The sequence below is a fragment of the Rhodamnia argentea genome, chromosome 11 (assembly GCF_020921035.1).
Source record: "Rhodamnia argentea isolate NSW1041297 chromosome 11, ASM2092103v1, whole genome shotgun sequence".
NCBI classification, from domain to species: Eukaryota; Viridiplantae; Streptophyta; class Magnoliopsida; order Myrtales; family Myrtaceae; genus Rhodamnia; species Rhodamnia argentea.
The window spans coordinates 14,656,057-14,681,244 of NC_063160.1; the positions used below are offsets into that span (position 1 = coordinate 14,656,057).

Consider the following 25,188-nt stretch of genomic DNA (forward strand, 5'->3'; position numbering starts at 1 on the left):
TATCGCACTTTTCTGAATTGAAATAAATTCTTATTTTAAATAAAAGTCTAAAGTAATTTTATTTTCTCAAACAAAAATTCGAAATAAATTTTGTTTCAAATAAAGGCTTGAAGTGGTGACGTAGTCTTAAAAACGGGCTAATCTCAAGGGTATTTTTGTCATTTGCTTTTTTGATTTTTTTCTTTGTTTTTTTTCCTTGTTCTGCTGCTTTTTAAAAAATTTAAACACTAAAGTTAAAAAAAAAACACATACACGCACGCACCCACTATCCAACTCGGCGACCTCACCGACACCCCACTGGTGATCGGGTGGCCGCCACAAGCGGGAGGGCTTTTTTTGTCAATTAGAAAAAACAAAAAAAAAAACAAAGAAAAAAGAGGAAAAAAAAACCAAAATACTAAATGACGAAAATGCCCTTGATGTGATACCTTTTTTTTATACCGCATGGCTACTTCAGGCTTTTATTTGAAACTGTTATGTCACTTTAGAATCTTATTTAAAATCATATTCACTTTATACATTTATTTGAAAATTTTCCGATAAAGTATTGCCGAGAATCTAGTAACTTGCCCCCATGAATATCCATGTTTTAACTTTAGTTGCGATATGTAGATGTTGATTTGATAACTACGTGCAAAAGATTTGTAACTTGTACAAAAACGTCGTTCATATCCGTATGGGGAAAAAAACACATCTACAGTCCCGTAGGAAATAGAAAATTGGAAAATAAAGAAATCACAAACCTTTTTGGATCCACCTTGAAAACGGATCGGACCGGTTCGGTTGGATCATTTACTAGGTGGGCCGATTTCCGGTTCCACAAATTGGGAATCAACCACACTGGTCCGGTTTCATATTTCAGGTTAGGAAGCAATTCACTCTGGAATCGATCGCCCTCAATGAATGGATGACTGTTAAATCAATAGAAAAACAGTCGATAATTATAATATCATTAAGATTGTGCGTCTCCCTGTCAGTTTTCTATTGCAGTGGACAATAAGGAAACAGAGAAAACGAAGCACAGTTAATAAGCACTCCACGTCGGAGTTATCAAAGGTAGATCAGTTCGAGCTTTAAACGAGATATTTTGAAAAATCAAAACTTATGGTTACCAAACTTAGGAAGTACGTAATTGAAGAACTTTCGCTTTTTGATCATTCAATGACTATTGGTATTCTGTGGTCCAGACTCCCAAAAGCTTAAGGACATCATCATCCGTGGTCGCCCCAACCATCCTCATCAATTAGTAATTAATCCTCCCTCATTTTCCGCCGTAATTGTCATTTGCTCTCGCGCTCTAATACATAATCTACGTCTACTTTAAGACAGTTGGCTCTTCCACAGCACGAAGATTCAAAACCTGTCGACTCCGTCGGCTCTAACGGACGAGCTCAAATCGCTCTGCTCACGTGCATCATGCGAAGCGCCGACCGGGGCGGACGTGGCATCCGGAGTCTCGCTTTAATTAATCGGAGAGACACCATGGCAAAAACGAAAATTAAATAAAAAAGAGACGAGATCAAAATTTGCGGATCATTATTTCTTGGCATGCACTATCAAATATATAGAGAGATTAAAATCACGTATGATTTTAGATATGAGTAAAACCCTTAAAGTCGTTTTCGTTTCAATTCGAAATGCAAAATTCAGAGGTATTCCCTCTACGGGTTTGGGCTTTTATTTAAGTTGGCCCGTATGGTTGAAATTAAGAGGTTTTAGGTTTTTTATCCCGTTTTTGAGGCATATATATTTTGCTTGATTTTATCATTGTATGAGTCGAATTGGTCGTAAACAAAAAAATATAGTGAAATCTCTTTGCGGGACGTAACCCTAATCTTGGGATGAATTTGGGTAATCTCGTGCGTCATTCCAATTTTTCTTGATTCTCCGTGTGATCGTCTGATTCGGTTCTGATAAATCCCTTCAAAATGATGGTGGGGAATGTAGACTACACACTATCTTCGAATGGCTACTATCAGATAGGGTCATATAATAATATTCCGCGCTCGGATTGAATTATCGAAGCTTCGGCTCCTACGTCGTCGATTTATACTTCGCATAATGCATTTGACTCGATTTGTCGGCAACGTACTCCCGATTCTTTTCATATTAAGGCCAAATTGAGTTTTAACCAAAGTGGAGGGAGAGAGAGAGAGTGTGTGTGTGGGGGCCCACGGGCACATGGATGTTTGGCCGCCGCTCGCGCGGCGGCCCCACTCCCCACTAGTACGGTCAAGTTTGGTGGGAGGGAGGGATTTGAGGAAGGTTCACTTTTGAAGTTTTTGGCCAATTTCTGTTGACCATCTTTGACACGTGTCCCCAGGCTCTTGAGGACACGTGCGAATTACCAAAGTTTTAACAAAAGCCGTGGAAACTGGTCCAGATAACCCCCGTCGTGGCAGACAAAGGGCTCTCGATTTGGGGTTTGAGTCAGGGGCCAAGCATGATCCGGACCGGACGGATAAGTACTAAATTTAAAACGTGAAACCTGTCCTATAATAGTCTGATTTTTAATATTTAAAATATGATATCTACCTTTTTTCTGCTCTCGTACCCTATTTTGGAACTCTACTCTATTTTTTTCGATCCGATTCTAAAATCTCTTTAACGACCTATTTTTTTTATTTTTTTCAACAAAATAATATGAATAATAATAAAACGATTTAAAGTAAAAAAAAACTAAATAATAAAACTCACTATCCGGTAAAAGGAACGATCCTCAACATGGACAATAGAAATTACAATGCACCAAAAATAAAGGAGATGAGGCGAGCGAGATTAGGATTTTTTGTTTTTTTAATAGAAGCTCAAAATAGGTCCAATTTTAGGATGGGTCTTCACTTGGAACAGGGAATCGGACCAGTTCCAGGTGGTCCCTCAAAATTAGAACATGTACCCAAACCGATTAGAACAAGGAATCGATTTTCGGACCTATTGTTTGTTTGGTCCAGTCCGGTCCAATTCTAGGGTGGGTCTTCACTTAGAACGAGGAATCGGACCAGATCTAGCTGGTTCCCAAAAATTAAAACATGTACTCATACCGATTTGAGTAGAAATCGATTTTCGGACCTATTTTTTGGGTGGTCCGATCCGATCCGGTTGCACACCCTTAATTTTGAGTAGATTAATGTTATTGCCATTGAATATATACCTCTAATCCTCCCTTTTCTCTTTTTTTCGATTTTTGCCGAGGTGCGAGAGTTGAACTTCGCACCTGTGATACTAACTAACAACCACATCTTCTCAATTTCTTTATCGATAGAATCAATCGCATAATTATTGACACTGAGTTGGAACTCACCTCTCTCGTTTCGTTCCCCCCTGAGGTGGCTCTTCTTCTCTCTAATCCACTGGATACGCCGGGGTGCCTCCAAATCCTAAATCCAAACCCCCATTGACTTTGGTTGGTGTTCAAGCCGTGTTGTCATCTTGTTTCCGTGATTTAAGCCGATTCAAGAGTTATTTGATTCATTTTCGATGTACGCATCGTGTTCAAATTGGACCCCCAAGAAAAAAGAAAAAACATTTGTAGCGAAATCACGGCATAGAAAAGTTAGTGTAAATTTACGACGTTGCAACGTGACGTATATCATGGAGTTTCACGACGAGACACTTATTAATCATATTTAACAAAGAAATTGTATGATCGTATATTGAGCTATGTTTTCATTAAAAAAAATTTTATTTACAATCACGTTTGAGACGCATAAGGTGGGAATGATAACCATTCTGTTTCTGAAATCAATTTCTGGCCGGAGATGAATTTTTGTATTTCTAATTCTTGGATGAGTTTCTGAGCAAAACAAACGTGTTTGATATCGATGCAAGATTTCTGTTTTGGGAATAAAAATTTGTTTGATAAAAATATAAAATTTCTAGGGTTGTCGGCAGATGGCAACCAACAGATCGGCGATCGGAGATCGGGGGTCGGTGGACATACGGACTACATACTGCAACCGAAGGATCAGCCATTGGCAACCGGGGGCCGACGGACGACGACCGGCGGATTGTTGGTGAGCAGACCGATGATCGGGGGTTAGCAGACGAGCAATCGGTGGATCGGCGAGCCGACGACTATAGGATTGTCAAACTAATGATCGGGGATAGGTGACCGGTGAACAGCAAACCGACAACCGGAAAACAGGGGGCCAACGGACTGGCGAGCGGTGGCCTACGATCGGCGGACGACGAATTGGCGAACAACGGATTGGTGAATCGGTGATCGGCAATCGGATGATTGACAAGTTGGCAAACTGGGACATGTGGCCGAGGGACCAACGAACAACGAGTCGATGGACAAAGAACCGGGCGCGCTACCGAGAGGATCGGGCAAACGGCACCGACGGACCCGCGATTGGCGGAAGGTGAATCGGTGATCGGGACTCGAGAGAGAAGGAGTGAGCGATGAGAAGAATTCTTATATCTCATTTCTGTTCTAGAAATAGAGAAGCTAAAAATTTTAGCTTCTTATTTCTATTCCAATTCTATTTTTGAAACAAATTTGTTCTAAAAATAGAAAATGAAATTACACTACCAAATGGATTTCAACTTTAAATCTATTTCAGAAATAAGTTTAAAACAGAAATAGAGAAACATAATGATTATCATTCGCGTCCTTATTAACGAAACTTAATAAGGGGATATTCCGATATCTAATACGTTAGAGACGTATATAGTTCGAGAGTGAGAGAAAATGTAGTAAATGATAATTAGCCCTTGCTTAGATATTTATCAAGCAGCCGTGGGATGCAGGTTAATAAGGACATTATTAAATTTGCTCCTTTCCATTTCGTTAGATACACTAATGGTGCTTTAGACTTTTAAAATTGGCCAACTTAGTTGATGATTTCAATTGAGGGCACTTTAAACTTTAAAATTAATAAATGTGTGTTTTAGCCATGATGAGAGTGGAAATAAGCTAGGAAGCACGGATACTCTCCTAGGGCCTCCGTGTAGTGTCGGACACCGACACGCATCCGACACTTTTCGACACCCGACCAACACGTGATCAACATGTATTAGACATCCGACACATGGTCAGAACTCCGGACATGCCGGCGTCACGCGAGTCCAAGATCCGGACACGCACGGGATCAATTTTAAATATTTTCAATAAATTAGATGTCAAAATGTAAATTTATCCAAAATATATATATTTAAGTTATATAACTAGCCACACCAAAATTAATATATCCAAATAGTCCCAAACAAATATAATCGCAAATTCTTAATAAAAAAAAAAAAGAAACTCGTCGCCGATATTGTTATATGCATTTAATATGCGTATCTCAACGCATCCAAATTTTCTATATTTTGAAGAATGACGTGTCGCGCTTAGAAAATAGATTGCCCTTCTTTAAAAAAAAAATTAGTAAATATCGAATTAAATTACTCCCTGCAAAAGTGATGGAAATTACCACAATTTTAGCTTTTAACAGACCCTAGAGCTAGAAGTAGCATCCGAGGGCCAGCGGGTCCTTTCTCTCTCTCTTATCCGCTCTTATCCTCTCTCTCTCTCTCTCTCTCTCTCTCTCTCCTGCTGCTCCATCTGCTGCTCCATCTGCTGCTTCACATTTTCGTCGTCTTCCTCTCACTACTTATAAAGTGCGACATCCCAACTCCCTGCAGGGAACTTTTCCGTCCTCTCATCAATACATAATCCCCCATCATGACCCGCTCTCCCTCACCTCCCACCAAACCCGCCTCCGCCGCCGCGGCGCCCCCGCCGGAGGTCCTGGACGTGGAGTCCGACTTTGTCGTCATCCTCGCCGTCCTCCTCTGCGCGCTCATCTGCGTGGTCGGCCTCATCGCCGTCGCCCGCTGCGCCTGGCTCCGACGCTACCCCGGCCGAGGCGGCGCTGGCGGGGGCCCCGCCGCCCCCTCGCCGCGGCCCCCCCCGGCGGCCAACAGGGGCCTCAAGAGGAAGGCGCTGCAGTCGCTCCCCAAGATCGTGTACGGCCTCGAAGAAGCAGCTGCCGTCGGCGCCGCCAGGTTCCCGGTGGAATGCGCCATCTGCCTTGGCGAGTTCTCGGAGGGGGACGAGGTGAGGCTCTTGCCCCAGTGCGGCCACGGGTTCCACGTGGGCTGCATTGACCAGTGGCTGCGGTCCCACTCGTCGTGCCCGTCGTGCCGGCAGATCCTGGTCGTGGCGCGGTGCCAGAAGTGCGGCCATTTCCCGGCCGTCCCCGGCGACGGGACGGAGGCTCAGCTCAAGGCGAGAGAAGACGGCGGTAACAGCAACAGTTTCTTGCCTTAAAAGGAAAATGGGTTCTTCTTCTTCTCTCCTCCTCTTCTGTAATTGTCATTTTCTCCTCTTCTTTTTTGGGGATGCTGAGGATTGACCTCGGTCAATGAGTTTGTACATGTGATCAGAAAGTTAATAACAGGATTGTAATAAGGGATTTTTATTAGGCGAGTACACACTCGTTGACCCCTGAAAAATACGAACGTGTTTCTTTTTTTTTTTAATTCTTTTTTTCCTTCCTCCTTATCACATTGTCGATTGACCGGACAAAAATCACGATCATTCCTCGTTCGCTTAATAGCTCTTTTGTTTGTACAAAATTAACGGGTGGACTCGTATAGCCCCCTTTGTTCACATGCTTGATTGGGATGCTAGAATCACTTTCAAAACTAGGACTTTAAACCTTCATCATTCCCCCTACCATTCCATATTCGATCAAGTTGATCATCACATTTGGACAATCAAGCGCTCAATCGATCTCGTTACCAAGTATGGTAAACATGCACAATGTGCTTATGATTCTCGACGAATGGCGCTTTCGCTGTTAACCCGCGAACTTTTCTTATCCAGAGACGGAATCAAGTGATAAGAAAAAGTAGCGATTTTGAACTAAAAAAGGCATCTTTCTATGTGGCCGAAAAAGTCAAAAAAATAAAAATAAATAAAATCAAAAGCCATCTCACAAGTCACTACTTTCTCATAGTTGGACGTGGGACCGAACTACTATCCGAGGTTTATCCTTCTAGAGAAAGGGTGTGAAAGACTATCCTTGCACTCGAGGTGACAATGACATTGTGCTCCTTATCTAAGAAGAAAAGGGAATGGCGGTATGTTGATTCTACTTAACTGGTAAGCATGATCGCGAAAAGCACTAAGAGGAAAATGACAATACTTGTTGAGGTTGTCCTCGAACATGCATACGGAACTCCGAGGGGCCAAAGAAAAAAAAAAAGAAGGAACAATCCCACTGTCACTCTTTCTCCCGGAATAATGCCCTTTAAGGATCACAATCATTGCGATACCTAAATTACACAACACGGCACGCCTAACTTTCTGGATGACTCAGCCATATCGAAAGAAGTCACGTTCATTCGTGACTTCTGGCATGTGTACTAAGAGTCCACTTGTGAGTACAGAAAGGCATTTAAGACTTGAGAGTTGTTATCGGCGACCTGCCTCTTAGGTTTGAATCATCATGTATCGATCCTGAGGCAAAATTCGCAGGAAAAGTAGTGTAACAACGGGCAAAACTCTGCATAATGCTCTTCCATTTGCATACATAGATAGAAAAATATGGACAAACTCTCCATAAGTGTTAGGCAAGTAGATGAAGAGCTTCATGTGCAAATAGCCATTTGTCTCCAGCAGCAACAATAATTATGCCACAATAAGTATTCAAAATTCCCAGCAGATTAACGGATAGAGAGAGACTTACTTCATATCTTCGCTGGCACAAATTGACAACCATTTCATGGCACGAGCACAGGCTTGAAGGCCAGAAATATCCCGATCTCGACCAACTGAAGCCATACAACTCAAACTGACATCTTTTCACCATAACCTGCATAACTCCTGGAAAGATTGACTTCACAATATTTGCTTTGCGGAATGCACTAGTATGTTACTCCTCGTCATCACTGCTTCCACCAAACATACTGGCCATTTTCATGGCAAGTTTCGCAGCCATTTCCCTCCTTTGATAGTCGGGCATGAACCGCAGGTTACTGCGAATATTCCCTATCTCGGACATCAAGTGTTCCAGATCCTCAAAGTCAATCTGATTATCTAGGTCTGGCTCTGTGAATTCCTCGGGGTCTTTTGTGACTGATGATCCGGCATCATTGTTTTTGTCCACTAAGGCAGTCCCCGAGGTTGAGACCGTCTCATCTTTCCTGTCATAACTTTCTCCATGTTCATGATCACTTTCTACGACAGAAGTATTCCGAGCTACAGTTGATCCACCAGCATTTGAGGTTACTGTAGAACCACTAGCTGAGACCCATCCTTCATCTGTATCATTCCAGGGCTCTGCTGAACCCGCCGACAGAATTTCATATTCCAATTCGTAATCCGATTCTTCTTCTGATGATTCTGTAGAAAGGTGACAAACATAACAATCAGGATTCCAAAACAAATCATAAAGAAATGGGGAAATTTTAATCTAAAAAAAGGTGTAAAGGAAACCTTGTCTTTCAGGCAATGATGGTTCCCTTATCTTTTCACCAGATTTCAGTATCATTCCAGGCCACATATGAGAAGAAAGTGCAACAGATAGACGTTCAACTCCTTGTGAATCGCCAGCAACTGATAAGCCTGTGAAAGGTACAGTATTTTACTTCCCTGAATTCGATAGGCAAGAAAGACAATAAACTACCCAAAGATACTCAAAGATAACGCTGACGACAACCCCAAATATAAGATATAGAACAAAACAAACTTAATAACTCAATCTTGCAGTACAAAGATGCAAAAGTCATACTTTATACCAATAGCCTAAAAAGTGTTACTACGCCTTTGAATATGCAAAAGACTACACAGTACAATACATGCGTAACAAGACTTTCATGCCTTCAAAAGCAATGTATATGCAGAATAAGAATGTTCATGGATTTAGTAAAGACCTAGCTCCTTTAGTCCAATATTTAGCATTTCTTAATATCTAGATTAATTGGAAAATCAGAGTAGAGGACCAAATTGTCCTTCAACAGTTCACGAGAACACAACGACCATACTATTTCTAAGTAAAAATGAATGGAGTGCAAAACCAAGAACAGACAACAATTATACATTAATGCATCACAGTGAAAAAGAGGATCATACATTTGTCAAAGTCAGCATTGGAAGCACAAGCTTCGATGTATTCAATATTGTGATCAATGCACCAGTCCAGACATGATTTTCCAATCTGTAAGGTAGATTCATCGCCACCCAGTAAACTACTTCCCTCAGTCTCGGAGATTCCGCAGTCACTGAGTTCTGCATAATAATCGACAGAGTCGTCTTCAACATTTTGCAGCCTTCTTCTGTATTCGGCATGAACTGGATGACCAGGAATAAGGTCTACTTTATTCCCAACGCACAACAATATCTCAAAATTCCTAATATCATTCTTAGATACCCAGTCCTGTAGTGCAGCCAGGGACGGTGGCTGCAGATAAGGGCACAGAGGATGATAAGTTCATCTACACCAATACAGAGGCTATCATGCCAGCATAGCACTTGTTTGAGAAGATCTCCCAGAGATGAAAAGTAAAAGATTTAGACTGAAGCAGACCATAAGTCAATCAGAGGCTGACCTTACTCAAGTCAAAAACCATCACCAAGGCATCCAACTTCCCGAGAATAGGCAGGGATTGTGCATCGAAATCATCACGGAGATGGGCCATCCATACAGAAACATCCGCACTGTAGTATTTTGTGTTTATAGTCCACCTGTTTCGCTGGAACCAATCAAGTACCATAAAGATGCACCAGAAATTGTCCAAATGACAATGAAAATAATCTCAACATGACAGAAAGAAAAAGTTCTGCAGAAATTTTCTGACTAGAGAAAAGCTTGATGCATACATACCCCTGGACAACTACGTCCGGCGATGGGTCAGGACCTTCCTCAATATCAATTGATAGCAACCCTAATATCAACAAATATTGTAAGCATTAAGTCAGCGGGACACTTCAATATGCAGAACACGAATGCAGCCGAAAATTTACCTCACAGCAAGCAAAAGATAGAGAAACAACACAGATAAGCTAAAATAATGTACAGAACATCCATTGCAAACCAATACAGTAATCTTCACAAGCTTGGAAGCGACGAAGAATTTATCTTAAAACTTGCATTTCGCAACACTTCAGTCCTTTCTTCTAAGGTTTTGCATCTTTTATGAGGGTTCAACTACCTAGATTATCATAAGAACAATTCCTACCATAATCCCCAAAACATGTGCAGATTAAATTCCACCTCCAGCACGTCAAGATGCATCAACTCTTAAGTAAGCAAAGGAACAAAAAGCAAACCCCTAACAAAAAAAAAAAAAAAATGGCCTATATATTCACCAAATTGTTAAAATACCAATGGCAAAATCATTAGCAAGAAAAGGAACATCAAACTAGCACAACAGAAAGCAAGCACAAGTCAGGCAGCAAATCCAGCGACCTTGTCACAGATCGAGCTCGTCAACCCTTCTTTCCTTCTTTTTTTTTTTTTTTCAATTGACCCATAATGAGAATGAAACCCAAGACTCCAATCACTTGCAGCCTTCAACTACATAGGACACCACCCAATACCAATATCATTTATGGACAAAAAAGGACCTTCTTTTCACAAGGAAACACAGACTTGAGTCACTAGCTTAAGTTGAGAGCTGAACTTACGAGACAGAAGAGTCCGTTTGCCGACGCCGGATGGTCCGATCACGAAGATTCCGGGTCTGTTCTCGAGTGAATTATCATTTTTCCCGTCGACCTGCATCTTATTTGGATCCGAGAGATCGGTTCGTGAAAGGAAACCCTAGATTACAGTTGAAGCAAGACGGGGATCTTCTTCTTCGTCGTCGTCTTTGATTGTGACCGATTGCATGAAACTTTCAGTCCCTCAATCGTTTCTTCGAAAATTGGGGAGAGCTGCATCAAATGAGGCTCAATCCTAACCTTAACACTGTGCGAGACACTAATAACATTATCGCCCCCAAGTTTTTCGGGTTCTTACGAATTGCCCTCCGATGCTTCAATTTTCTCAATTTGCCCCCCTGAATTTAAGAAAGTGATCACAATGTGTCCCTTTTATGTCGACTCCGGCTAAATTTTGCTTAGAGTTCCGACCACGTGACAGCATGCGAGAGCACGGGACTAAACTTTCCACAAGAACACGACCGAAGTTAATGCCAAATGCACATTGATATACGATTTTGGAACATATATTTGAGCAGTCCATGTGTAATTCTTTTTTTTTCATAGCTAATCACATCTAGTCACGGGGTTAGTTATGTGAGAAAAATTTGGCTATGGTGATGTTATCACCGATTCAAAAAGTCAGGGAGTAATTTAAAAAAAAATTGAAACGTAAGGTGCAATTTGCGAAACGAAAAACTTAGGGGACAAGATGTTTTTCTTCATTGTGAGGAAGGACTTTATTCGTGGGCCAAGAGAATGACAGTGATGAAATAAAAGGTTGAAGAAAAGAATTTCTTCGATGTCACGGAAGGGTAGAAAGTGACCGTGAAGAAAATGTTTGGGTTTGCTTTTATTTAGGAAAAAGGACAACGGATTAAAATTGCGAAAAATTTCAAATTAATATATATGTGACAAATGAATGGTATTACATTTATCAACTATCGTGTGTCATCCAACTCGATAATTTGATGGTGTATTTTCTTTTTTTGGTCTAAAATTTGATGTTAAAATTTAGGTGAAAGTTAATGGATGGCAAATTTATCACGAGTGCATCAATTTAAGATTTTTTTATAGTAAAAAAAAATTAGTTTGAAGTACATTTATCGGGGGTGTACCAGTTTAGAATCTTTGATAGTATTGACCAAAAAGAAAAAAAGCGATGGAATGACATATTTATCCTTCAAATAACCATCACAATTTTTTTGAAAATCATGATTTTGGGTCAAAGACAAGGATAAATATGTCATTTACCTTCAATTCTCCACCTTCTCTCAAATTTAGGGACAACACTAGAGAAGCTCCTTCGCGAAAAGTAAATGATTCAAAAAAAACATTTTCAAAAGCGATTTGTATCGCTTGAAATAATTAGTCAATGAAAAATATTTCATTATTCATAATAATTTATGTTTAAACATTCTCGTGAACGGTGAATTTTGTTTTTCTATTCGTTAATTTCTGTAAGCGATACAAGTAATTATTTTAAAATATATATTATTCAAGTTAATTTTTTTTGTTTTTGCGAAACAAACACATCTCAAATCTCCAATTATTTGTGAACCAATTTTCCCTATGCTTTCTCCGGCACAAAAGAAATCCCAATCCTTTACCTTTTTCCTTTCTCCATATATTCTTTTCCCACCTGTTCTTCCCTTCCCAAACGAGTGGCAATGAAGTCAATTACAAAGTTCCGAATCAAAAGGCGAAATAAGGGTTGGGTTCCGACATAACGGTAACGGAGCCTAATAGGACCAAACTCCACAAAATAGATTTCCATGTAACGAGTTTCCCAATTCCACGGTAAAATTCGAATGTCCAAAAAGGAAAAGCATGAACTTTTACTAGCACCCTTAAGCTACCGTTCATCTTTTACGTTAAAAAGCCGGCGTGTCATTCGACGTACGCGGCGCACCCTCAACGATATTGCCGACGCAAGGAGATGGCGTCGTTTTTGTCAATTACAATGGAGCTTGAAGAGAGAGAACCATTGGGGGTTTGATAATTTAGTCCTAAATCTTGAAGCGAAATTTCGACGAAAGTCTTTACGGTCAATTTTCATTGGATATCGTTGACGTGCTTGGTGTGCCGTGTAGGATAGCTAGCAGTTTTTTGGTAAAAATCGACTGAAATGACTATATTGAAATTTTGCACCAAGGTTTTAGGTCTGATTTGACATCCACATAAAAGGTTTAGGATTTATTGTGCAATTTTTCCGTTACCGAAGGTCTAGGCTCGATTGAACCCTAATCTGACCAACTACTATTTTGCCATGCCCGGTCCAAGGTGCAGGCTCCAGTAAGTCAATTGCTAACTTCTTATGAAGGGCTTCGTGGAAGTCTCAATTGATTTCTTGATGGATGTGCACGATGAACGCAGCTGAAAAGGGTCTCGTCCCTATGTAGTCGCCGGGTCGAAACTCGATGCCTTATCGGAAGGGCTGGGAACGAACTCTTTTGTTCTTCAAAACGACCTGTTCTCAGAATCTCAATCAACTATCTATGGACATGTGCTCTCAACCCATTTAAGTCGAATTGAGTGAAGCTTGAATCCCTGGCCTGTTTCTAGGACATCTCGTGTAATCCGGCGAGGCATGACAATTAGCAAAAGCATGTCGAATTGCAAATCCTCGTGATTAATTTGCAAACATGAAAAGACTGTCACTCGGTTTCTTCTGATCAATCCAATGCCGGATCAGTCTGTTATGGCTGATACACCCGACCAGACCGGACTGGACCGTCTAGGTCTCACGGAAAACTAGTGTTTCCACATTACCGAGAACGCCTCAGGAGTCGAAAGAAAAGTTTATTTCTCGGTTCCAGGCGGTCTCTTCAAGCTATGATTCTGCAAATAGATGAAGACAACATCACAACAATCTATATGACGTGTGGCGTTGCTACGATTATTCACGGAGGCTTTGGCAGCCATTTGAGGCAAAAAATGAGGCTTGTGCAGTACGTCCTCGAAGGGAAAACAGAATGAACAAAACTGCTGTTAGGACAAACATGAGCCTACACATCGAAGATCTCTAGGACCACATAATGGAGGGGTGCTCGGATATGTAATGCATGCAAAAATGGGACAAAAAATAAGACTGATGTGCCCCCTAGGAACTCAGTATGCTCGACATTAGTTTCTAGGACTTCCAAGTTCATAGCTCGCGGTTGATAGTGTGCAAGAAACCGGAACCCGGTGCCATAACAACCCCCTTAGCTATCATTATCGCCGGAAGCCTGCTTAGCGCCTGCGGCGAATAACTCGGAGATGACCTCTAGAGGCATGCCCTTGGTCTCGGGAACCCTCAAGAACACGAATATCCACGACACGATGCACCCAAGAGCATATATTGAGAAAAGACCGGCAAGGCCGATCGAGTTGAGCAATACGGGAAGCGAGTAGGTTACGGTGATGTTCCCTGCCCAATACGTGAGAGCGCAGATGGTTATGCACAGCCCACGGACCTTGGTAGGGAAGATTTCCGAGCACATGATATTCGGTATCACTCCGTATGCCATGCAGAAGATGCTCTGATAAACCATGACGCCGATGGTTGATATTACTGCGGATGCGACGGAACCGAGATTGAAGATGCTGCTGACAACTAGGACAAGGAGAGACAGTGCCAGGATAGGGATGGTGGAGAGCAAGAGAGACCTGAAAAAGGAAGGATGGACTTAAAATAGCGTCGGTGAATTTTGTTTCTTGAGATGACCGGAAACTTCTCCAAGTTAGACAGTTTGTATCGAAGGAGTTTATACCTTCTTCCCGCCACGTCCATTAGCTTCATCGAAACGGCTAGGCACGGTAGCATAGTGAATGTCATGATGCTGCTTATCAGAAAGGTTGCAGAATCAGTGCTAATGCCCATGCCTGACAGAAGAACATCAACACCTGCTTGCTTGAGGATTTGAGGAGCGTAGTAGAGGACTCCGTTTATGCCCGACAGCTGCGTAAACACCGAGTCGTTAACATGGTCGAAGGAAATCTTCTAACTGAACATTACATTGTTGCAAATATAGTCCAATTAATTGAGATTGACGTTTCACAAGCATGTACCTGCTCAAGAACTTGAAGGCCAATTCCAACAACCAGCGCTCGACGCACTCCTGGTTCGGAGAGGTCACGCCAGCTAGGCCCACTAGTAGCAGCTCTTGGCGGCTGAACCGTTGCTAGACCCTCTGGAGTCCGACCCATCATGTCCTGAGAGAAAAGAACAGACTGGCTAACCAAAGCAGCTGCGCGACTCAATTCGCCCTCTTCGTGATAACCGACACCCGAGATCGAAAGAGCTGACCCCTGCCGAGAACCATCAACTGTGCTGTCCTGATGCAAATAGATCCTCTTAACTCCTTTCACGCCATCCTCTCCTTCTCTCCCTGACCATTTCCACGCTAGCTTCCAACCACTACCAATATCCGTGCTGTTGATCGGTTCGCCCGCATCCTCCTGCATTAGCTTGCTTGCTAGTCGTGTGCTCAAATGGCTTCCATGAGATGCCTGATTGGCATGGTCCTTGCCTATGGCACTCGCCTCGGGAGAAAGAAGCGGTGTCTCCAAGCTCTCATCCTGGTCGCCGCCGTCGTCCGAAGCATAGTCATCGCAATCTCCCTGGGTCTCCAAATCCAAGTGCAAATTCTTATCATTAGTGTTGTCCACCGTGCTGAAGACGCTTCCAAAGTTTGGGAACACTGTGCTGAGCATGCTTCCTCTCTGCAAAGGCGAATCGCTGACACTGCCAAACATTGTGACAATTGGATCCATAAGCGGAACGCTTTGGTTCTGTACACTTCCCCACCGGGACCCATTGTTGGGAATATTCTGCCCAGTCGGAGTTTTGCCGACCCCTGGATAGTCCATCTGGGTTTCGTATAGCCTGATTTTATCTGTTTCTGCACCTTCTTGCTGGTATGGATTGATCTCTTTCACTGGGAGGACTATTACCTCTTTGATAGATGTTTCGCCTCCGACGCTGAGACCTTCGACCAGCAGAGCCAACTCACCTGTAGAAAAAATCTGAATTTGGATTAGGATTTGAATCAAATTAGAGAGCCTATAGTGAAGTCCAGATCGTTTCAACAAAAAGCAGAAACCAAACCCGAAACATCTTCTCTCCCGTATAGTCTCTGGAGAACCTGTCTGGCCTCGTTCATCCTTCCTTTACTCACGAGCCAACGGGGAGATTCGGGCAAGAAAAACACCGTCAACATGAAATATAACAGAGACGGCAGACTAAGGACTCCGAGCATCAATCGCCAGCTTGCTGACTCCATCAGTGACATTCCGAATACCAAGCAATAAGAGAGAAACATCCCGCCAGAATTGGCAAATTGCGGAATTGTGTTGAGCTGTCCTCTTATCTCAGAGGGGGCGGTCTCAGATATGTAGATCGGTATAAGAGTGACGGCGATTCCAATACCAAAGCCGTCAAATAACCTTCCCAAGAGCAGCATATACACACTCGGAGCCCACAGCATTATTAGGCCGCTGACGAAGTATAGCACCGAGGAGATTATCATCATCGGACGTCGTCCAACAGAATCCGAAAGAGGTCCTGAAAAGGTTGTTATAGCTGTGCCTCCAATAAGCGACATAGCTACTATTAGTCCTTCTATTGTTGGTTGATCCTGCAGATCAAACTCTTCCTTGATGTAAAGAACAGTCCCTGCAGGAAAAAGAAAAGAAGCAACATTCTTTCAGCTCTAGGAGTGTCATGCTTCCTTTTGCCAGATGCGAGGCGATATAGCCCTGTCCTGGCGACCTAAAATTCATGTCGACGAGCTATAACATGAATGCTCAATAATCGACCATTTGACGTTTGATATAAGAGCAAGTTCCCAAACAGTTTAATTAGGGGCGGAGTGATGGGAGTGTTTTTATTGACCGATGGAGAGGCTTGACTAGAAGGAACCGTGAGAAAGATGAGATCTAGTACGGGTGGCAGATGGTGGTCTGTTCATCAGATCAAGAACCGTGTGAAATATAGGAGACCAGAAACCAATTAAGACATGGATTGTTCTTCAATGAATCACTAGATTGTTTCTCACAATGACAAATTATAAAAGAGCACCAACATATTCTGATCTCGAAGAGACATCCGATGATACAGTGGCGACAAATACCTGCAATGGTGGAACTATCCCATCCTTGCAACATGCTGCCCATCGTTGCGGCAATCGCCACCAGCACCGCTCCCCTCATCGTTGCTCTTCCAAAAATCCGTCCTCCAACCCAAATCAAGAGCAACAGTTTGGTCTTGGCTGCGGAGTTATCGAAATTCCCTCCGGCCCTCTAAGATGCCGCGCGAAACACTGCCCCACTATATCAAAATCACCCGTCCACGTAGCTTCATATGCATCTCATCTCAAAGGGCATTCCTCAGGAGCTGTCTTTCTCGGTGATGCAACGAGATCCGAGCCTATGAGAGTCCTAAATCTGGCGAACCCAGAAAAGAAACGAAGAAACCCAACAATGCATCAGATTTGCAGAAACGAATATACCATGACCCAAGAATGTTAACCCGGATCGAATACGGTCAACGACAAGATGGGAAGCGGGCAAGAACATTCTACCTGTGGAGAACCCAAAAACTGCAACTGTAAAGGAAGAATCTCAGGTTGGGCCGAGTGCAAAGTGGGTGTCCTTAATTAACGTCCCAGTTGCCAAATCTTAGGACTGACGTGGAAGTGATAAGTCCACATCTGCTGATCTGGTTCATGCTGTTCCATTCCAAAATCAGGAGTGCGGAAATAGTAAAACTTCCAAACGGGTGAAAGGACCTGCAGCAGAATAGCTTAATTATAGGCTCATTTTATGCATGGCAGGTTTGACGTGTGAATGATCATGATCTCGTAAAGGCCGTCCCTTTCGAGAGATCTTAGCAAGGTCTAAAGGCCTTTTCTTTCGGAAGCGCGAAAACAATGTTCTTTCCGGCAATTTCCTCAATTTGATCATAATATTTCGGGATAAGACACAATTAACGTTATACCTGTGATATTGAGATCTATTGAGCCTTTAAATGCTCAAATTTTAACTAATATACAATGAAATGCTCCTGACCAAATTTCATTTGAATTTACTGATGTGATAGTCCGGTCATCGCGACGTAGATAGACGGTTTTAAACGAAGTTAAACGGCCTCATCTTCTCTATCCTTTGTTTTTTTTTTTCTCAAATCCTTTTCTTCATTTTATGTTCATCGTCTTTCTCCCCATGCCACTGCTCATCCGCGACCACCCACGACCTCTTGCCACCGCTTTGACCTTAGTCACTGCTCTGTCATTTCCAGCTAACGCCTCGTGGCCACTGGCTGCTCCATCATCTTCAAACTACGAGTAGCCATTTATCTGATCGCGATGCACGTCGGCCTACTCCGTGGATTCGAGCGCTCATCCCGTGTCCCATAGACGAGCGAACATGGGCTGGAAACGCCTGATTCCAAGCAGAGCTCGAGAGCCGCCTGCTCTCGGCATCCCCCATTTTCGGAGCTCAAGATATCTATGTTTCTTGCCTTTCGGACGTGCTCAGCCTGAGCAAGTCATTCAAATCTGCAACGAATCTCACGGACAAGTGATTCCTTTGGCTTCTTTCGAGTTAGTTGTGAATGATTCGACCTTGCCCCCATTATTCTTCTCGCAGTGCTTCCGGTGGTGACCTGCCGCCAATCAAGCTCCGGAACCATGCCACCGTGTCGCTTCTCTCCAATAGAGATCGCCTACTTGTTTTAGAAAGTCTCCATATATCCTAGTTGGCTGACTGCTTGTTGGCTCAAGTTTTTGGCTAAACATAGCTTCGATTAGAGATTTGTTGACGGGAACTGGGGCTCTCTTTCTATTGCACGCTCTCAACAAATGATATTACAGTCGATCATAGATTACTCCCAATATCTATCAATGTTTGGTGCGTATCTCAAGTAAGGAAATATATGACGATCATGGTTTTGAGCAACCTTTGACCCGGCGACAGAAGCTGGAGTGAAGGTGGGCGTAATGGTGCAGCCACATCGTCCTAATGGCTTCAGTCTAGTTGTTAGAATTAGCACACGCAACAAGTGAGGACTCTGATTGAGACATGTTGATACCAAAGATACCTGAATTAAAACGCAGTGAACATGGCCTAGAGTATGTTGCCACATTTGAAGCTGTACGATGATGATTTGGGACAATTTTTTTTTTTAAGAGGATAGGCAAAGAGCATATAGCAATGTTCTTTTTAGCGACAATCAGATGAAGCAAATCGAGTTAGCGAGGGAGTTCGGGGGTAGGGTAATAAAAGGGGCGTGAAGGTGACGGTGAAAGTCCGGCCCGTGCCATTCATAAATTGTGAACCGGGATCGGACTTTGATTTTGGTTTAATATAGACAGGAGATCGTAATGTACTGAGCTTGACAAAAGCTCAACTTACATCTCTTTCCTAAAAAAATAAAAACATTCATACTAATTTATCCTATTTGATCATTTTTCAAAATTGCACACCTCAGTCGCCCAGCGAGCTATGAATTTGATACACAACGATACATCCGTCGAGCAATTATTAAATCATCAATTGTATTTTTTCATCGAAAGGACATACAACAACATGATTCAAAATTTTAAATTGTTAGCAAACGAGGGAATACATAAGTCGACTTCAAAGTAATGGTCCAGAGGCTAAAATGCTATGTAGAAAGGGGAAAATGAACCCAAAAAGAGACTGAAATAAAATTATCAACATGCTTAGATGTTAATCAAACTCTAAAGGAAAAATTCCACAACTAATGTACTCACACTCTGAATACCCATGGTAACAAAATGACTGTTGGAACAGATAAAATTAAAAGTAGGATTATATATATGTTCCAACACACAACTCATAATTTCACAACAACGAGCAAAAGAAGCCGGAAGGTTAACAGGTCGGTCGAAGGCGTGTCATGCCAAGTTAGCTGTGTAAGGCTCATGCAAATCAGATGAGAAAATATTAGATCTGCTCTTCATCGACAAACTTGGGATTTACAATCCTCGGTAAGATTGGTTTAGGATCATGAGATCCTTTTCTAGTTTCTATCATATAGGAAGAGTTGTTGCATAAAATGTTATTCTAAGTAATTGACCCAAACCACTGGAAAATCGCCCTAGTGGCCACTCTTCTCATTTGGAAGAGGGAGGTAGGGGGTTCAAATCCCCACCTTCGGGGGGAGTGAGTTGGGGACGCGCGAGCGAGGAGAGAGCAGGTTTCACAACCTGCACTCGGCATAAGATAGGATAGAGCTAGATCGGAAAAATAGAAAGAAAGTAATTGACATGCTTTTCAAGACGGAAAGAGCAGTTCATGAACTAGACCTTTCTTACAGTTGCTGTTGTTGGTAGTTAGCGAGCAAAAAGACTGATCAACTTGACCCGACATTCCTAGGAAAATCCTAAACATGTCAGCAGCTCATCCTAATACGGGCAAAGAGTTGGTTTCTTTTCACAATTCCCCCGTTCTTACACCGGACGGACTTCCCTTTCGGTCGGCGATGTTTGCCATGACCATATGTTGTCATACTCTCCCGCAAGCACTCTATTCATATAATGGCGGCTCAATCTGATCGCCCTCTCGCCGGAAACAACCGTCATATTACAGTTTTTCACATCTCGCGTTGGAGAAGTCTTTAACAGAATCAAAATATTGATAACTTCACAAGCCAGAAAAAGCGCCAGCTCTTTAAATCTGTCAGAAAAAAATTTCACTAATCTGTGGTCACAGCATCCTGCTTCGCACCCACGGCGAAGAACTCAGAGATGACTTCGAGCGGCATGCCCTTCGTTTCGGGCACCTTGAGGAATACGAAGAACCACGACGCCGTGCACACGACGGCGTAAATGGCGAACACGCCAACCAGGCCGATGGAGGAGAGCATAAGGGGGAGCGTGTATGTGACGATGATGTCGCCGGTCCAGAACGTGAGCGCGCAGATCGCAATGCAAATGCCACGCACCCGAGTAGGGAAGATCTCGGAGCACAGGATGTTGGGGATGGGCCCAAATCCCATGACAAAGCAGCAGAAGTAGACAATGACACTGGTAGTCGAGATCGTGGCGTTCACGACGCTGCTAATGTTGATGACGCTGCCGAGGACTAAGATGAGCAGCGAGACTATCAGGACAGGGATCGTGGATAAAAGTAGCGACCTGCAAACAAGAAAGCGTTTCCAGTTATGTATACGAGAATCATCCGGTGATTGATTGGCATCTTTCTGAGCAGATCATTCGTGTGGTTCATGTTTGAGTTCTGGTTGTCTTAAGACCAGCTTCATAAATCTAGACGCAAATTTGAGGAGATAGTTTACCTTCTGCCAGAGACATCCATTAGCCTCATAGCAACAACGATACACGGGAGCATCAACAATGTAGTGAGACCGCTTATGAGAAGAGATGCAGAAGCAGAACTGAGCCCCAAATTAGATAGGAGGACTCCGACACCGGCTTGCTCGAGAATCTGCGGCGTGTAGTAGAGAACCCCATTTATGCCAGAGAACTGCAGGAACAAAAGAATTTGGTGAATGTCATAAGCAAATTTCTGCTCTAGATTAGGTAACCAAAGTTCAAAGAAAGAACTGCTCAAAAAAATCAGCCAATGCCCGGAGTTTTTAGTATGGAAAAATGCTGAATTTGTCGTGCGGTCCTCAACAAAACGACTGTGATTCTTGTGCATTAGCATATGCTTTTCATCATCGTTGAGCTAGATTTTCCACCTGTTGAAGGATCTGAATTCCAATTCCAACAAACAGCGCGCGCTTCACTCCCGGTTCGAATAAGTCGTACCAGCTTGGCCCTTTAGTGCCGGTTTCCTGATTCCTGTTCATGACTGCCTCAACTGGATTCTGACCCATGAATAGTCCCTCTGGACCAATGACAGACCGGCTCACTAGAGCAGAAGCGTGAACCAGGTCACCTCCTTCCGGCATCATACTACCAGTGACTGAGAGCATCGAACCAAGCCTCGAGGCTGCAGGGCCATCCTGATGCAGGTAAACTCTCTGAAGCCCTCCCTCCTTTTTCCCATTCCCTCCCCCCTTCTCTGACCACTTCCATGCTAACTGCCAACCTCCACCGATGTCAGTGCTGCTGCCGCCGAGTTGCTCGCCACCTTCCAGGATGATGCTACCTTGTCTCACGCTGAAACTGTGGCCGCTTCCAGTGGCACCCATGCCTTCCTTGTTGTCCGTGGAAGTCGCTTGGCGGGACAATAGAGGGCTCCGCAGGTTGTCGTTGAAATCTGCTGCGTCATGGTCGGACGCACTGTCCGCGGCATCCCTTTGGCTTTCCACGTCGGAAAGGTCGTTCTGGTTGGTGGGATGTTCCGCCAGTCCGAATATGCTCCCCATGGTGGGGAAGAGCATGCTTCCTGTCTCCGGGAGCTTCTCGTGGATGCTGCTAAACATAGGGACGAGCGGATCCATCAGAGGAATGCTTTGGTTGTTGATCAAGCTGGCATGGCGGGACATGCTCAGGGTGCTCTGTCCAGTTACTGGTTTGGCGATCCATGATTGCTGATTCGGCGGCTTGTGCCCATTAATTTGAGACATTCCCAACTTATGCTTGTCGACTTCCTCGTCGGCAGGGCCAATAACGTATTCTTCTAAGGATGTGTTGGCTCCAACTCCTAGTCCTTCGACTAGCAATGCCAACTCACCTGAAACAGTCAGCAGCAAAACATCATATGTTAATCCGGAGGCTAAGGGTAAGACCTTTATCGTGAATTGATCAGACAGTGAATCATATCGTCAGATGAGCTTTTATCTTCACTAAGGCACACTAGGAGATTTGTTTATCATGACAATCTGGTGTAACCTCTGAGGTATGAAATATTTCGACATACCCGAGACATCTTCCTTCCCGCGCAACCTCTGAAGGACCCGATTGGCCTCGACCATCCTGCCTTTACTGACAAGCCACCGAGGAGATTCGGGCAAGAAAAATAATGCCAATCCGATATAGACTAGAGAGGGGATAGAGAGCACACCCAGCATTAGCCTCCAACTCGGCGAATCCATCAAGGACATTCCGAATACCATGCAATAAGAAAGGAACATTCCGCCGGAACCGGTGAACTGAGGCAGGGTATTCAAGAGCCCCCTGATCTCGGGCGGAGCAGTCTCGGATATGTATACCGGAACAAGAGTGACGGCGAGACCGATCCCAAATCCGTCCAGGAGCCTTCCCAGAAGCAAGACATAGACATTGGGAGCCCACAGCATCACCAAACTGCTGAGGAAGTAAAGAACCGAAGAGATGATCATCATGGGGCGCCGTCCGATCGAATCCGACACGGGCCCTGAAAACGTCGTGATTACTGTTGCCCCTATGAGCGACATAGCCACTATCAGCCCTTCAATCGTGGGTTGACTTTCCAAATCGAATTCCTTCTTGATGTAAAGAACCGCCCCTGCAAAATACCCAACAATCCTAGAGTTTTCAGATTCATCACGTTATGGAAGATCATGCCTGAACAACCGAACCAATCGTCTAACACACAACCATTCAAAACGAAGAGAAGACGCCAATCCCTATCAGTACCTGCGATGGTGGCATTGTCCCATCCCTGCAACAAATTGCCGACTGCAGCGGCAACCGCCACGAGCACAGCTCCACTCATCTCTCTCTATATTTGCCGGGCTCAGAGAATCGAAATTGCCCGAACTTGGAATCGGAGAGACAATCCGTACAACGGCACGGAAGAAATGCTTTCAATCTAAGAGCCCTTTTTTCAGAGTCATCACAATCGGCTCCTCGCCCACCGCGATAGAAGCACCCCTCTAAACGAATACCCTCTTTGAGGAACTAAACGCATCGAGACAACCTGCCAAACCCAGGAAAGATAAAACAGGAGAAAAGAAACGAAAAGAAAATAAAAAAAAAAGCGTTCTTGAGATCTGAAAACGGCAATGTAACAGAACAGAGACAGATCAGAGATGCGAGAGAGAGAGAGAGAGAGAGAGAGAGAGAGAGTCTCTGGCAGAGCACACTTGGTGTGACACTGGACCGAGAAACTTTCTTCGGATTTATTGACGTAGGACACAAAATCGGCTAATGCATAAGAAATTGTTAACCGGAAAGAGCGGAGGGGGTTGCAACGTTGTACAGTTCCAATTTTGGAAGTTGGCGGGAATATCTTGCCAAGCCTCCCTGTTCGAGTTCGTTTGCTGTACAGAGACCATATCTGGAAGATCCGGGTTCCTAGGACGGTGATTCGCTGACCTGTTCCTCCGTCATTTTGAACGGCTCAAAAATCACCTTGGAAAAAAAAAAAAGTTCAACACAAAAAACAGAAACGAAAAGAACAAAAAAAAAAACAAAAAATTCGAGGATGGAAGAAGAACAGGAACGCGAAAGCATTTTGCAATAGGCAAGAAGAAGGAAAACATCAATGGAGGCGAAGATTTTTGATGCTCGATCGAATGACGAGATCTTCATTTTGTTATAGGCGTTAAATTAGATTCTAAGAATGCGTCTATTCGGCGGAAAACTTCGTAACAAAGGAAAATGTAATTCGTGGAAACCATTTCTAGGGAAGATGTTTGACCTCTTCTTTTCAAATTATGGAATTCTTTGTCCGAAAAAAGAAAAAAGATTGTGGAATTCATTTTCCTAACTTTTAAGCATACATAATTACTTCGACCATAAACGATTTTCCATTGGCTAATAATTTTCGGCAAACCAAACGGGCGAAAAAAGTCCGAAAAAACTAATTCGCTGAAAATTCTTTCGCTCGAATAAACACAGCCTAAATTGGAATGTTAATGATGCGTTCTATCTCCGTGGGATTCTTATCTTGTATCGGACCAACTTACCAAAGAAGAAGAGGGCACGCCAAATTAGGCATGCTCAGATGCGCATTTCTGTCATGAAAATTACATTTGATGTTCATGCGCGAGAAAAAAAATAAGAATTTTAAAAAGAATATTTCCCAAGTTCGCTAATAATGGTTTTCCGCCCAAAAAGATTTGTTGAAAGGATGATTGAAAAATGTCGATTATTCCTGTCTACTTTGGATAAATTATAGAGTTTTGGCGTGGTGGGCTTGGAATGGGCTCGTTGAGAAAGGTCAGACTTGATCTACCCACTCACTTCATTTTTTTCAAGATATTGACGTCAATTCATATCTCCTAACATGGGGGAAAAATTATATATATAAAAAAAAGACCTCCATCCTTGGCCGTTGTCGGCCGCCGCCGCCGATGCACTCGACCATCACCAATCTAGCCATCGGCCAATTACAGCCATCACCACACTTCCACTGGTGGCCAAATCGCTCAACACTGGCGACCAAAAATTATTCTCCAACACTAAAACGTCAACTAAAACTAGAACTAGACCATCAGTGCTAGACGTGGCCGGTTCCTAGGCCCAATGGCTCTTTTCCCCCAAGCCTCCTCCTCCTTTTTTTTTTTAAAGCGGGGTTGGAACCATGGGCCCGGTCAATGGGCCGGTCAAGGGCCCACTGTTCCATAGTTTGTGAGAGTGCTTGAGCGTAAAGCGAAGCCTGTGATTTGTAGGGGAAGTAGAAATTTGTGGAGGAGCAACATCTAAACGTTTTCA

At 43.3% G+C, this 25,188-nt stretch overlaps 4 protein-coding genes across 9 annotated transcripts; 1 reads left to right on the forward strand and 3 right to left on the reverse strand.

Annotated features, from left to right (window-relative positions):
* The first annotated feature begins 5,588 nt into the window (after nucleotides 1-5,588).
* LOC115736306 (RING-H2 finger protein ATL80-like) lies at nucleotides 5,589-7,759 on the forward strand. Of its 3 annotated transcripts, none has more exons than XR_007196934.1 (3): nucleotides 5,590-6,281; nucleotides 6,316-6,355; nucleotides 7,679-7,759. XR_007196934.1 is itself a non-coding variant. In XM_048272660.1 (2 exons), the coding sequence occupies exon 1, from the start codon at nucleotides 5,669-5,671 to the stop codon at nucleotides 6,254-6,256; it is 588 nt and encodes a 195-aa protein (XP_048128617.1). In that variant the 5' UTR covers nucleotides 5,589-5,668; the 3' UTR covers nucleotides 6,257-6,281; nucleotides 6,313-6,461. The 3 variants fall into 3 exon arrangements, 1 of the variants encoding a protein (XP_048128617.1); XR_007196933.1 differs by having other exon boundaries at nucleotides 5,590-6,278; nucleotides 6,313-6,355; nucleotides 7,679-7,743; XM_048272660.1 differs by lacking the exon at nucleotides 7,679-7,759 and having other exon boundaries at nucleotides 5,589-6,281; nucleotides 6,313-6,461.
* Nucleotides 7,400-10,802, reverse strand: LOC115736304. 3 transcript variants are annotated; one of them, XM_048272626.1, is made up of 7 exons: nucleotides 10,619-10,759; nucleotides 10,401-10,508; nucleotides 9,816-9,876; nucleotides 9,541-9,676; nucleotides 9,065-9,392; nucleotides 8,429-8,557; nucleotides 7,400-8,335 (listed from the first exon to the last, which is right to left on the reverse strand). In XM_048272626.1, the coding sequence occupies exons 4-7, from the start codon at nucleotides 9,628-9,630 to the stop codon at nucleotides 7,866-7,868; spliced, it is 1,017 nt and encodes a 338-aa protein (XP_048128583.1). In that variant the 5' UTR covers nucleotides 9,631-9,676; nucleotides 9,816-9,876; nucleotides 10,401-10,508; nucleotides 10,619-10,759; the 3' UTR covers nucleotides 7,400-7,865. The 3 variants fall into 3 exon arrangements, with proteins under 3 accessions (XP_048128583.1, XP_048128584.1, XP_030523793.1); XM_048272627.1 differs by having other exon boundaries at nucleotides 9,816-9,877; nucleotides 10,381-10,508; XM_030667933.2 differs by lacking the exon at nucleotides 10,401-10,508 and having other exon boundaries at nucleotides 10,619-10,802.
* Nucleotides 10,803-13,677: 2,875 nt separating this feature from the next.
* On the reverse strand, nucleotides 13,678-17,193 carry LOC115736302 (monosaccharide-sensing protein 2-like). Its single transcript, XM_030667928.2, has 5 exons — nucleotides 16,750-17,193; nucleotides 15,726-16,292; nucleotides 14,687-15,630; nucleotides 14,389-14,576; nucleotides 13,678-14,284 (listed from the first exon to the last, which is right to left on the reverse strand). Exons 1-5 carry the CDS (start codon nucleotides 16,826-16,828, stop codon nucleotides 13,840-13,842), a joined length of 2,223 nt encoding a protein of 740 aa, XP_030523788.1. The 5' UTR covers nucleotides 16,829-17,193; the 3' UTR covers nucleotides 13,678-13,839.
* Nucleotides 17,194-19,973: 2,780 nt separating this feature from the next.
* On the reverse strand, nucleotides 19,974-23,837 carry LOC115736300 (monosaccharide-sensing protein 2-like). Of its 2 annotated transcripts, XM_048272587.1 has the most exons (6): nucleotides 23,616-23,837; nucleotides 23,167-23,405; nucleotides 22,469-23,035; nucleotides 21,342-22,282; nucleotides 20,937-21,124; nucleotides 19,974-20,778 (listed from the first exon to the last, which is right to left on the reverse strand). In XM_048272587.1, the coding sequence occupies exons 2-6, from the start codon at nucleotides 23,243-23,245 to the stop codon at nucleotides 20,337-20,339; spliced, it is 2,217 nt and encodes a 738-aa protein (XP_048128544.1). In that variant the 5' UTR covers nucleotides 23,246-23,405; nucleotides 23,616-23,837; the 3' UTR covers nucleotides 19,974-20,336. The 2 variants fall into 2 exon arrangements, with proteins under 2 accessions (XP_048128544.1, XP_030523787.1); XM_030667927.2 differs by lacking the exon at nucleotides 23,616-23,837 and having other exon boundaries at nucleotides 23,167-23,568.
* Nucleotides 23,838-25,188: the final 1,351 nt, after the last annotated feature.

What these genes read in the sequence shown, in the direction of transcription:
- LOC115736306 (XM_048272660.1), top strand. Translation starts at nt 5,669, where the DNA reads ATGACCCGCTCTCCCTCACCTCCCACCAAACCCGCCTCCGCCGCCGCG.
- LOC115736300 (XM_048272587.1), bottom strand. Translation starts at nt 23,245, where the DNA reads ATGAGTGGAGCTGTGCTCGTGGCGGTTGCCGCTGCAGTCGGCAATTTG. An exon ending in CGGGAAGGAAGATGTCTCGG is followed by an intron (nt 22,283 to 22,468) that starts GTATGTCGAAAT and finishes TGACTGTTTCAG; the next exon opens with GTGAGTTGGCATTGCTAGTC. An exon ending in ATGGATGTCTCTGGCAGAAG is followed by an intron (nt 20,779 to 20,936) that starts GTAAACTATCTC and finishes TCTTGTTTGCAG; the next exon opens with GTCGCTACTTTTATCCACGA.
- LOC115736302 (XM_030667928.2), bottom strand. Translation starts at nt 16,828, where the DNA reads ATGAGGGGAGCGGTGCTGGTGGCGATTGCCGCAACGATGGGCAGCATG. An exon ending in CGGGAGAGAAGATGTTTCGG is followed by an intron (nt 15,631 to 15,725) that starts GTTTGGTTTCTG and finishes TTTTTTCTACAG; the next exon opens with GTGAGTTGGCTCTGCTGGTC. An exon ending in GCCTTCAAGTTCTTGAGCAG is followed by an intron (nt 14,577 to 14,686) that starts GTACATGCTTGT and finishes GTGTTTACGCAG; the next exon opens with CTGTCGGGCATAAACGGAGT.
- LOC115736304 (XM_030667933.2), bottom strand. Translation starts at nt 10,715, where the DNA reads ATGCAGGTCGACGGGAAAAATGATAATTCACTCGAGAACAGACCCGGA. An exon ending in TGGTTTTTGACTTGAGTAAG is followed by an intron (nt 9,393 to 9,540) that starts GTCAGCCTCTGA and finishes CCTTATCTGCAG; the next exon opens with CCACCGTCCCTGGCTGCACT. An exon ending in CAATGCTGACTTTGACAAAT is followed by an intron (nt 8,558 to 9,064) that starts GTATGATCCTCT and finishes TACCTTTCACAG; the next exon opens with GCTTATCAGTTGCTGGCGAT.